This window comes from Caloenas nicobarica, chromosome 1 (assembly GCF_036013445.1).
Source record: "Caloenas nicobarica isolate bCalNic1 chromosome 1, bCalNic1.hap1, whole genome shotgun sequence".
NCBI classification, from domain to species: domain Eukaryota; kingdom Metazoa; phylum Chordata; class Aves; order Columbiformes; family Columbidae; genus Caloenas; species Caloenas nicobarica.
Window position 1 is genome coordinate 113,319,535 of NC_088245.1, and position 13,405 is coordinate 113,332,939.

The 13,405-nt window shown below is 40.9% G+C and overlaps 1 protein-coding gene across 15 annotated transcripts in view; it reads right to left on the reverse strand.

The window, feature by feature from the left end:
* Positions 1-13,405, reverse strand: part of DMD (dystrophin) — a 1,281,342-nt gene that overhangs the window by 62,400 nt on the left and 1,205,537 nt on the right. For all 15 annotated transcript variants that reach the window (XM_065627016.1, XM_065627025.1, XM_065626998.1 and 12 more), the window contains 2 exons: positions 7,286-7,360; positions 1,677-1,878 (listed from right to left, as the gene is read on the reverse strand). In XM_065627016.1, coding sequence (XP_065483088.1) covers positions 1,677-1,878; positions 7,286-7,360 — 277 coding nt within the window. The remainder of the gene's footprint in view (positions 1-1,676; positions 1,879-7,285; positions 7,361-13,405) is intronic.

Genomic DNA, 13,405 nt, shown 5'->3' on the forward strand with positions numbered 1-13,405 from the left:
TGACTGTGAATTTGATTAATATCTTTACAAATGACAGTTTTCAATTATAAGAAAAGTAAAGATTCAGTACATTTAATTAAATGTCTCCAGCACTGCTCTGCACTTTGGTTGATCTCTGCCTATTAAGTTTACAATGAAAACTAAACACTTGTAACCCCAAGGTCACCACTCTTACCAGTGTAATTCAAACCTGAATTTCAGCAAAATAGCTACGAGTTTCTCCTCACACATAAAACACCTCTCTGCTTCATTGTGTCCCGCAATATGCAGTTCCCCAGTATACCTAGGGAATTGCCTGGAGGCAGCCAATTATAATTTCTAATGTTGTACTTTCAGCACAGGGCAACAAAAAGAAAACTAGACTGGACACGGCAAATCTAAACGGGACAGTCCAGCTTAGGAGGAGTTTGTGGAACAACCTTCAGTTCCCTCTCTGCCTCTTAACTTGACTGATCTGGATTAACATCCCTAACACATCTTTTTTGGTTTTCACTGAGTATCTTCGTTTATATGTTATTTATAGTTGATGATAATTCAGAAGTGGACCAGAGTTCTGTGAAAGCCAAAGCAGATTAAAGAAAAAAAACCTGGTTCTTGAATAAATATAGCCCCATTCCCTGCTACTGGTACACTACACAAAAATTGAATGTAATCTGGGTAATCTACTTCACAGGATATTGCAGCTGCTGCAGAGGATGTTATAAGCAACGGGCTTCCTGCAGGAAGAGACTCTGTACAAATCTATGCTTTTGTTTTTTTCGTAGGTGATCATTGAAGCTTCACTGTTGTCATCAAGGGTGCATGGAAGAACGATCTTATGGCACTTCACTTCAATACGGTTCAAAATGTCAGTGGAAAGACAACTGACCCATGACCTTCCATTCCTACGGGTAAACATTTATTCTGCCACAGCAATGAGCGTGTCTGGCTGAAAGTGGCTGACAAGAACCCTGAAAACACAAATGAAGACTTCTACTAACATTTTTTTCACTAAATTCACCAAATACTAAAATAATGGCTTATTCTAAAATTAGCTTACAAACGTTTGTTGGAAGTCACCTATGTGTTATGAGCAATATCATTAACCCACCGAATAGGAATATTCCTAAATTTTCTTAAGGTAAATTTACTCAGATGTATTTATGCCTATAGGTACCCTTTTAAAAATTAAATTTTAGAAGAAGTATTTCTCAAATCTCTTGACTGCTAAGGGTTGTAAGCACATTAGAGATTAACCTCATCCATCTTTGAACAAGAATCATAGATTGAAAGCTACAGAAAATGGACAGCTCTGAAAAGGTTTAACATCTGGAAGTACAGACACATGCAAGAGTCTACATGATGGTGTTCATACTGTTGCTTCTTGACCATGACCTACTCAGGACATGCAGTCCAAGAATTGCTCTGAACACAGAAATCTGTTAAAGAAGTTCTGGTTTCCAGCTCTCTCATTACTTAGTGTAATAAAGCCAGGATTGTACGCCTATCCAACAGCTGTACTGATTCAGCTAAATGCAGCCATTAAACCATTACTTCCATTACTTCAACTACCCCTTTTTTTCAGCTTCAAGCCACTAATTTTATAATGAGGCAGACGGCTCATTAGCCCTTTCCCCTTCCCCTTGTGCTGTTGGGAAAGCTCCCGAGCACCCCACGTTCAGAGCACCCATACGTACGTGTCGTAGACATTCAGCAGCCAGTTGAGGCACATGTCCACGCAGAGAGGAACGTTGACCAGGTTATTGTGCTCTTGTTCCAGTCGATCGTAAATGGTGGTCAAGCAGTTAATGATCTGCAGAATATCCATCGGCTGGTCATTTTGTTTGAGGTTGTGCTGGTCCAAGGCATCACATGCAGCAGACAGACTCAGGAGATCCACTGTTAAAATAAAATAATAAAATAAATAATGACAATAATAATTAAAAAAAAAACCAATGAAACAAAACAACACACACCAAACCACAAAAAACACTGAAGAGAAACAGTGGTGGCATTACTCCTACCCAAAAAGGAAATAGAACAATTTACTTGGCTTACACGCCTGGCCAGGGGACATTTTATGTCCTCTGAAAGTCACGTGCAAGACTGGTTTCAAGACTCCTACAGGTGCACTGTTTATTCAGCTGTGGTCTTAGAGAGCAGTGTTTGTAAAAGTGGAAACTGTTTCCTTTTTAGCTGTAAAGTACTTATTATGCTATTGGATCCTATGGAAATATTACATAAATTACTATGTAAGTAAAAATTACATATTTCATGTTTTATGTTCCTACAGATGGGCTAATGTTTGACTACTGCATTCATCAAATGTGCTCTAAATACAGTACATGTCATCAGCTTTCCTGAGACGTGCCATCCATTTCTTACAGAAGTCAAGCAATCTTAACTGAACCAAACTCCACAAGGAATATGCAAACAAATCACAACTGAACTGGGATTAACCTCTCTGTTACTTTTCCTCTGGTGAGAACAGGAAAAAGAAGGTTCCAGAAGCATTAAATGAACTATTTCAATATTTATTAATGAAAGGTATCCATTTTTAATTCTGCAGAGCATTAATATTTATAAATACCTCTATGACATCATGGAGTAAGACACACTAAAACTTATCAGGCAATATACAACAGTTTTTTGTCACGAACTCTTAAAATTTGATATTCGTGCTAATTCAAGTCAGTTGCATGTGAAATTCAGATGTCCAAGGCAAAACAGAACTTCCCTTTCTCAGTTCTTAGTCTTGGCACACTAACATCAACAGCAGCATCACACTTTGAGAGACACCAAATCAGAGAGTTATAAGATGTTGGTTTACAAAGGAAAATTAGAATAAAACTAGAAAAAAAACCCACCAACAACAAAACCACCAACCAAACAACCAACACAAAAACAAACCACTCTCCCACCTCCCCCTCAAAAAACCCCAAAACAACACATGGAAAAATGAGACTATTGATGCAGATCTTCCTGCTGCCACAAGAAACCCCTTTGTAATTCCTTGCAGTGAATTTCCAGGGTGTGAGCAATAGTGATGGTAAAGCCCAGATGCTGTTAGCCCTGTTCATACTGTGAGCAGCCACAAGGTGCAGCAACACGACTCGAGGGAGCAGGACCTGGCCCAAAGCAAACCACCAAAAATCGTACAGGAAATTCATGACAAAATTGGGAAATGAACATACCCAACTGCAAGACCATTTTTTCCCTCATTGGAATAAAAATGTGTTTTACTGGATCCTGGTAGGCAACAGCTCTCAGCAATGTCAAAAAAATGTGCAGAGGATAAACGCGGAACCCCATATAGGAATTTTTTAAGAACCTCATCCAGCTTAAGGGCACATTTGCCAAATTCATACTTCAGTATCCTGTTTTATCAAGGATGAAGCTAACCCTTTGATGTCTTAGTGGAGAGGAAAAATACTTCAGCTGCATGCAGGGCTGCCTGGTAATGCTGCATGGACAGTATCCTGGGATTTCATAATTGCCAAAAGAATTTCAGGAGTATAAATTTCATTGGAAATCAATACGTACTGCTGCTACTAAATCTCTCACGCACTTCTGAAAATTTCGTCCTGTGGGCCTGACATACTCAGTGCTAGAGTGCATAAGGGAAGTTTGTAATGCCATCACGATTATTATATCAAGAAATTTAAATTTGAATCTGTGGTTTTGTGCAGGGTTTTATTGGAATTTTACTTTTTTCACATTAGCACATAGATATTTATTAAAAGAAAATCTTTTCGAATATCACGTTTAACCTGCCAGCATACAAAATATAGCTATTCTAAGGTCGGTGTTACATCCCGCAAAAGCATATTTATCAGACCCATTCCTAGGAGTCTCAGAAAGATGCTTTTCTTCTAATAATTTATTAGTCAAATTGGAAATGGAGCACTGCCTTCACAACACCTTTGACTCCAAGCTTTAGGCTGAACTCTCAGTTCCTTTGAGACTATGAATCAACGGTAATTAAATGAACCCCTCAGGCATCTGAGTGGCAGCTTAATTATATATGCAGCTACTGCTAAACACGGGTCATTCCACTTTGTGAAAGCTTTTCCCACTAATAAGCAACAACTTCTGAAAAGCCTTTCACCCCGCTCTTCATCAGCCTCCTGTCCTATCTTGAAGTTAATAACACACGTTCATCTTATAACAGGCAAACAGTGCCTGCCACCAGGCTCTGCTTTAGGGAATTTTTTATGGGAAGAACAGCAGCTCTGGCTTTTGCCACATTAAGCTCCTCCTGCATTTTCCACACCAAGATTAAAGAAACTTGGGGGTTTCTCTCCCAGAACCAGGAATTGCATATTTCTTTCCTGAAAGCAAATATGGAGGCCTCATGAATTACAGACTTTCAAAAGACAAGTCCCAACACTCAGATATATATTGAAGCGTTGTATATTCATTGCCTCTCAGTGATTTGCAAAGCTTTAACTGAAATAAACCATACATTTTATGCTTTGTACTTTTCATGGGTTCTCTGCCACTCTTTTGTTCTTTTCTATTTAAAGTTCCAAAACTGATCCCAAAATCTGTGTGAGCAGTAGCTCTAGCTTATTTTGAAATCTAAGTCTTCTATATAAATATTTCTTTGGCTTCTAAGGCAAGAGAAAAAAGTTAGGATGCTTGTAACTAGACACCAGGCTGTGGCCAGATTGCAGAAAAAGTACAAAAGACAACCTGGAATAACTAACCCACTGGAGGACAGAAGAGACAATAGACAGGAGAAAGTATGCTGTGGAGGTCACGTACTGAGCTTGGGGAAAACTCAGCATATGGCTGGTGATAAAAAGTATTAATGGTGTTCCCAAAATGCAAGTTCATCTCCTCCATAACCTGCTGGTGTTGGCTGATACATTAAAAAATATATTTAATGTAGCCTGTATAAAATTAAAGGAAAAAAGCACCCTAACAGAAGTTCTTGAATATTTTCTTTTGCTGCATCTCCAAGAACACTTTGTGAATATATCTCATTTTATTGACATCACAGTGTTCAGATGTGGTTTGCACTCGAAGATCAGATCTTTTAAAAGTGGCAAAACAAGAAAGTCAGCATGCTTTGATGTGATTATCAAAGGAAACCATATGTTTAATAAAACGGTGCAATAGTTACACCTGGCATGCCCACAATAATTTCAAAGGTTGGCATGATAGAGCCTCACACTAGCTTCTTCTAAGGTAACACAATACATGAGCATTTATTTGTTAAGGATTAGCATTTTCCATATTCTTCTTCAGGTTTAATGTCCTAGCATCATAATGTTCATTGGACTGACTTACAAAATGAGAAGAACTAAGTCTGAGAATAGTTCATTTTTAAAAGTGTTTCTATTCTTGCCACTAAGGAACAGACTGTATCTCCACTTCTACAGGCCTTCTATTCTGTACACATATTTAGAGTGCTCCTCAGTAGACAACTCTGCTCTGTTTTCTATCAAGTTTCCAGGAAAGTACATATACACACATATTTAAACTCCTGCAACTTTAAAACAAAAATAAAAAGTAAGAGTGGAAAGCAGCACCTACTGCAGGTGGGATTTAAGGATTTTTGGCTACGTGTAAGATCCCTGAAACCCAGAACTGTGCTCTATTTCTACTAGTGCCAAATCACAGAAAAATAATTTTGTAATGAGTTAGGGTTGTTGTTTTTTTGGTGTTTTGGTTTTTTTTTTTTAATCTAATTAAACTGAGTTCACAAGCGACATTGAAATCATAGAACACACAAATACAACGATGGTGTCTCCAAGCAAAAATATCTGTAAGAACAAAGACTGCTAACCAAATTCCTTAAATACTTCTCCTTAGATACGAGTATGAAGAATGTGCTAAAGTAATCAGTGTAAGCACCACTGCATGTCTCTGAAAACATCCATTCTCAGAAAATCTACATGAGTGTAACCCTGAGAGATAACCTGACTTCAGTGCATAATTACAATTCCACACTGTTAAGTCCAAGATGAGTCTAGACTTATTCAGTGGTAGGAATCAGGGTAATACACAGGAAGCACAGTTGTGCACTTTCAGCCATAAAAACCTGTTACAAGTTACACTCGTGCACTGCTAGCTAGAGGAACCTGTTATTCCAAAAATTTTAGTTTCTTATTTCAGTTTTGCACTGACTATGAACACCTTTCACTGCATATCACCCCAGTTTCTTTACACTACCTTTCCACAATGAGTGTGCCAGGAGTACTGTGCCATAAAAATGTTTGTATTTCTGATCACCAAAATTCATAGCCACTGCATTCATGTTGAAAACTTTCATTATCTTAAAAGAATTTTCATTTACAGTTTTTTTTTTTTCCTTTTGTTTTCCTTTTCTATTTTTTTATACAATCACAAATTCAGTCTATTCACTAGTGGAATTCTCCCATGCTTGTAAGTCTAAAAGTAAACATGCTCAAAAATATCAAGGTTCATCATAGTTCCAGAAAGCATGTGAGGACAAATCCAAACTTGAGATAAATCAACAGTTCAGACATTTGCAACTGTGTCAGAAATTTAACCCTGTAATTAAACACCGAATAGTGAATGTTAAAATATTTTAACAACCTCACAAACGGTACTGCCCAATAAAGTGCTTGCTTTGGCAACTGATTGGCCTACCCAGAAAACTACCAGCAAATTACTTAGCTATCAGGTTGCAACAAGCTGAAGAGGAAATGTAACTGCAATGACAGGTAGAATACCTACAACAGTTGAGAGAATTAAAATGTTACAACATGCGCATCTCTAATGTATAACTGATGAGAGACTTCTGAACATAACCAAAAGCCAGGGAAAAATGAAGCTAAACGTTTATTGTGATGATCTCATTTAAAGGCAACAGCCCCTCAGGGTTCAAGATTCAACTTAACAAACCATCAGCAGCTCCAGCTCTGGAGTGATTATTCCACCCGAACTCTCACTGTCCCCAATGCACGACAAATCCTGTTCCTTTGGCGTGGAGATATAAAGCTCTGGCTAACACAGGACATGGCTCCAGTAACAAGCACAGTGAAAATACCCAGCTAAAGAGTATAAAGACAAGAAACACGTAGGGGATGTTAGCTTTGTTTCTGATGCACTGCTCTGTTTGACAAGGGACAGACCTGCAGGCCACTCAGCGCTTTGGTTTCATAAGCAACGTGCAAACAGGTGGCAGGAGAATAGCCTTCAGGTGAGAAGTTTCCATGCACCAGGTAGAGCTGGGGAGGAGGGGATATTTTTCTGCTTCCGAAAGTTGAGAATAAACTTGTGTATCGGTCATGAAGTCTTCCCGGCAGCGGGTGAGGCACAGGGACATACTTACAGCAGAGAGCTTTCTGCAGCCTGCGGAGTTTCATGGCAGTTCTGTACGCCGAGAACCTGACGTTGTTCAGGTCAGCTGTAGGAGGAAATATTAAAATAAATGATCAGCTTTACACCTTGGAAATAACCAGACTCACGAAGACGTTGTTAAGTTGAACTACAAGTTCATTGGTTAAAAGAAGAGAGGGGGGGAAAAGGTACGTTTGAAACTCCACTGAGCAAAAGCTCTCAAATCTTGATAATCAATCATCTAAAAAACAGTAAGTCCTGAAATGTTACTTCCTTTTGCTGAAAGACACTCAAGAGTACATGAAAGGACAACACCAGTGACTGCAGCAGTTGTTGCCTGAAAACCCCACAGCCTTTCACACCACAGGCACCGAGAGAGAGATAAGAACCTGAAACTCCTTGTCAGCCTGACGCGCCAGCCGGGCCGCGGGCAGGCAGCTCCCAGGGAAGAGCTCTGCCCAGGAAAAAACAGGCGACTCTCAGATACTGCTGAAAAATAAAAATAAATTCAAACCCCCACAAACAAAACCAAAACACAATGAAACTTTTGTGCTTTCCACCCAAGCACACCCCAGTTCATGCCCTGAGCTGTAAAGCCTTCCTGGGCAGAAGCCAGCTCACTCAGCCAGGTGAGGTCCCAGGTTCACACCTCCAAAACTCTGGGGAGCAGTCGGGCTGTGGCAGCACAGAGAGGAACAGCACCCAGCTAGGAATACACAGTGTGGTGTGATTTTTGCTAGAGCCTTCTTGTCCGCTTAACAAAATAAGGACACTTGCACAAGTCCCCACAGATCAGAAAAATCTCCTGGGATGAGGGAGACCACACAGGAGCAGGGACGAGGTGGACCACACACCAAACCAGTCACACCACACTAGAACTTCTATCAGCCTCTCTGTTCTTGGGAGGCTCAGTACCAGCTACTTGAATGATGTTCAGCACCAAATTCTGATTGACTCCACAGCAAGGCATGGCATAGTCTAAGAAGTGAACGCTAGACAAAACTGAAAAGCAAGGAAGGGTTGTCTTGGAGCAAATTTGCCCAGGAAACTGCGTTTGCATCTTCTATGAAACCAGACTGAGGCAGATGCACTTATTCTAATCTTGTCCCTAGCTTTGCTGAGGGTGGCCCATGGCAAACACCATTTACAACAAGAATGAAGATAAAATTCACTGAATGTGACATTGAAACTACTGTGGCTGAATTCTTGCCACCAGTACCAGTACACCGGCTAACTCATCATTTACAGCTATGTTTGGCTTGTCAAACCTACAGTGCAGACACACCACTGTTTGCATAATTCAAAATCAAACTCAGGGATACAGAAGACATGAGGAACAAATTTTTTTACAATGAGGGTGGTAAAATACCAGCACAGGTTGCCCAGAGAGGTGGTAGATGCCCCATCCCTGGAGGCATTCCAGGCCAGGCTGGACGGGGCTCTGAGCAACCTGATCTAGTTGAAGATGTCCCTGCTCATGGCAGGGGGGTTGGACTAGATGACCTTTGAAGGTCCCTTCCAACCCGAACCACGTTATAATTCTAAGTGAGCACACAACTCTGACAAAGGGCTTTTGTTTATGTGAGTAGATAAGATACCGACACTGTGTGCAGCTGCAAGCTGGCACCTTCATCAAAGAGAACCGAGGCAAGTCATCAAGGTTGTTTTGGCTGTTTTGGGGGCAAGTCCACAAACCGATGCTGTCTCCCCAGTGGCATTGCCAGCTCCTCCCAGGGATGCTATGGGGCGGCAGCACCCGAACAGGGGAGTGGCAGGTGACAGCCTTGTGTGCTACCACACAGACACCCCCACTGCTGGAAAAACCAGACTGCTGCTCGTGTGCTTTTGGCCAAAACCAGACTGCTTGCTGGCATGGCTAGGGCCACATCACCTACCCAACTAATTCCTGGGTACACACACTCCTGGGCATTTGAGCAGTCCAGGGACCATTCCCAACAGATCTGTTGGTATCTTGTAATTTAGAGGTTTTGTAGCACAGAAATGGACTGTTTGTGCCAGCCAGCTTCAGTACCCAGCAACACCTCTGAATGCACTTAATTTACTGATGAAACTCATGAAGCCTAAGCAGTTAACGATGGGAAAGTATTTGGAAAATGTAAACTACTAAGTAAATACAAAAGGAACATTGAAAAAATATACTGGCTCAGAATAAAGATACATTTAACCCAATAAGCTGCCTCTAAGCTTGGTAGAATCTTATGTAAAGAATACGATGAAAAACAGGGCAAATACGGAACAGTTCCTTGCCGGCATATGCGATGAGGTGCTATAAAGCTGTTTGCAGTGTGGTACTTTGGGTATAGCTATCCCAACATCATTTACAATGCTGTACAGGTATAGGTAGCAGAGGGAATATAGTCTCAACTACATTAATTTTAATTAAGCTGTTCTGAATAAGCAATTTGAGGTTTGATAATTCAGTACTTTTGTATACCTTAATAAAAGCTGTGGAACATTTCTAAAACACATCTTCCAGCAGAAGGGAAAGTTTCAGCCTCGTATATAATTTTTTTCTTCGCACAGTTCCATACACCTTTTTAATGGGCAGCTCTCCTGTGTATTGTTCCTGCCAGTTCCCTCTCACAATCATCTTGACAGGTCCAGAGGCCTTAATGTGGTGTGGAATACAGTGAGCAATTTAAATAAAGTGACTTAATACGTCTTGAAGTGAAACTAATAAAGCAGTCTCTCTCAAACACATTGTGACTTCAGTTACATTTTGTACCCTTGTTGTAAATCTGCACCTGTATTCTGGAAAAGAATATATACCAGCTTACGGCTAGCATTTGATAAAATGAAGAAGTCTTCCCTAAATCTTCCTTGAGTATTCTGAAGAAATGCTTCTCTATTTATTATTTACATTTTAAGAAATATTAGTAAATCTATTTGCATATTTCAGTCCTTGATCAGGGCACAAAGTAAAATCCATGAAGACACTTAATCCTGAAAGTGCTGCAGCTTACATTTATTTTCCTCTATATGGAATACACACTGATTTTATTATCACCTTAATGATATTGCTGCCAAGAAGTACCTGCTGCAAATGATCAACACACAATGTCAGGAGCTACTTTCAGAGCCCTCATCTCAGATTTTGGTAAAGTAGCAGCAATGTCATCTTTTGGCTCTGCGTGCTGAAGCCAGGCACAGCCATCGCACACCCCCACTCCCACCTGCCTTGCTGTTATCAGCAATAGCCCATGGCCAGTTACTGTCCCCATGTCAACTGCTCACATCACATCTTCATTACGCCACCACCTCCACACTCCTGAAGGATATCTCTCTTACTAGATGGTGACAGTCATGTAAGGTCACTGAATCTTAACAATTTAGCTCTTCCCCTTCATGCAAAGGGCTGTCAGGCATTGGAACAGGCCACCCAGGGAAGTGGTTGAGTCACCAACCTTGGAGGTGTTTAAAAGATGCGTAGATGTGGTACTTCGGGATATGGTGTAGCAGTCGACTTCAAAGTGCTAGGTTAAGAGTTGGACTTCATGATCTTAAAGGTCTTTTCCAACTAAAACAATTCCATAATCACAGAAAGTTAGGGATTGGAAGGGACCTCAAAAGATCATCTAGTCCAATGTCCCTGCCGGAGCAGGAACACCTAGGTGAGGTTACACAGGAAGGCGTCCAGGCGGGTTTTGAATGTCTCCAGAGAAGGAGACTCCACAACCTCCCTGGGCAGCCTATTCCAGTGCTCTGTCACCCTCAGTGAGAAGAAGTTTCTTCTCATCTTTAAGTGGAACCTCCTGTGTTCCAGTTTGTACCCACTGCCTCTTGTCCTTTCGTTCGTTGTTACCAAGAAGAGCCTGGCTCCATCTTCGTGACACTCACCCTTTACGTATTTATAAACATTAATGCGGTCACCTCTCAGTCTCCTCCAAACTAAAGAGACCCAGCTCCCTCAGCCTTTCCTCATAAGGGAGATGCTCCACTCCCTTCATCATCTTTGTTGCCCTGCGCTGGACTCTCTCCAGCAGTTCCCTGTCCTTCTTGAACTGAGGGGCCCAGAACTGGACACAATATTCCAGATGAGGTCTCACCAGGGCAGAGTAGAGGGGAAGGAGAACCTCTCTCGACCTACTAACCACCCCACTTCTAATACACCCCAGGAATGATCCTACAATTATCCTATGAAACTGTCGATGGTGTTCTTCCTCCCCCGGAGCTAATGCTGGAACAAATGTGTTGCTCTGCAGAGCAACAAGGGGAGCCCAGGCCTCTCCTAATTGGCTTCAAAATATTTCCCTTGCTGCTACACGATCCCAATTAAATGAAACACAGAACACAAGACAGGCAGGGAATAAGACTTGGTCACTGGACTCAGGAGTGTTGGAGGCAACATCACCACCAAGAGCAAGGGAGGAGAGTCTGAGTGAGGCAGCATAAAGCATGACTGCCAGGAACGTGTGGAGGAGGGAGGCTGCAGTAGCAGCAATCTTCCCCCAGCCTCTGGAAACACCAATAGTTCTCCTCCCCTCAGGGTTTTTTTCTTCCTTCCTGGGTCCCGACGGAAAAAAAATCCAATGCTTTCTCCACTCCCAATCAGCCCACTAAAAGAGCCAGGGCCCTCTAAGCCTCAACTCCAAAGCTTTTATCATCTCTGAGCAGGCTTTCCTTCAGCCCTTTCCTCCCACTCCTAAAAATTATGCACCACCTCATCATCTGAATGAGGTGGTCAAAGGGCTGAAAAGCCCTTTGAGTGTATAAGACTTTTGCAGTTTGTTTAACGTTTAATACTCTCAATCCTTGTTCAGAAGGAAACTTTCAAGCTTTGATCAAAAAGTATAAATGCTCAAGCGCATAATCTGTCCATGGTCTGAAACGATGTAGTGGAAGAGGTCACCTGGCTCTTGGAAAGGGACAGACTGAGGAAAAGATGACACGGGAATATTTGGTGACACTTATAGTTACATCCCAGAGCTAAGAGAAATCATGGTTCTCCCATCACTCAGCTATGAATGACCACTCTGTTCAAGGGAGTATAAATGCTTCTATGGGAGAAAATTTAAAATCACGTGACAGAAGACCCATATGACATGGGAGATGCTTCTCCTGCAGCCCTCCCACTGTCATGGTGAAGGGAGTTCAAAGTGCTAAAGCACCAGTGACTCTCAGAAATTCAGAAATCTCCTTTTGCTGCTTTCTTCTTTTCATTATAGACATGACAAGTGCCTTCCTTTGCTTCAAGGCAACTAATGTGGTAGGGAAAACATTGTCTAGAAAAGTGATTTCCATGTCCATCATGTGCCTACAACATATGAATATGTTCACGTTCATATTCTTATGTTCATTCATATTAATATGAATAACATTGAACAGGAACTAGTGCTCTTATTGAACATTCATCATTAATGAAGAGGACTCCAGACTGCTGATAGTAACAGCTCATATCAGAAATATTATGGAAAAATGATCAGATAATTAAATCCTAACCTTTTCTGCATAATTCTGCATATTGAGAGAAATCTCAAAACGTAAAGGCTATGCTCTTCCTCAAAAGAGCTAAGACAGCCTCATGACACATTTTCTACAGTATTGTAGAAACAGCTGTAATTACACATAGTAGATCATTTTGACAGTGGACAATCAGGTAAAAAACAAACCACTCATTTGAGAAGTGGTCAGTAACTTGTATCAAAAATTCAAACCAACTGCTGGAATGTCCCACTGAGTACTGACACAATATGAACAAATATGATGATGTAGATTTTTTTTTTTTTTAAATCCTCCCATGCTAAATTCTGGATTTTACATTGGGATATGAATATTATTTTATGTGGAAAAATAGCTCCTCATATTCTTGAGCCTTACCGCACAAAATAAGTTGGTAAGAAACTAAAAGCAATAAAAAAATAAAGAACAGTAAGTTTTTAAAAAGAACATATTTAACAAGAGGTTTAGCATCCAGCATGGAGGGATATTTGTTTTTATTCTTAAGTAGTCACATCTGTGACCCAGAAAACAGGTTTTAAGAAAGATGTTACAACTGAACTGCTTTCCATGGTGGTTCTTAAAACAAACTAACCACTCTACAGTTGCCCCAGTTGCTAAGAGCACCGAATGACTGGGATGTTTCATCTGATAA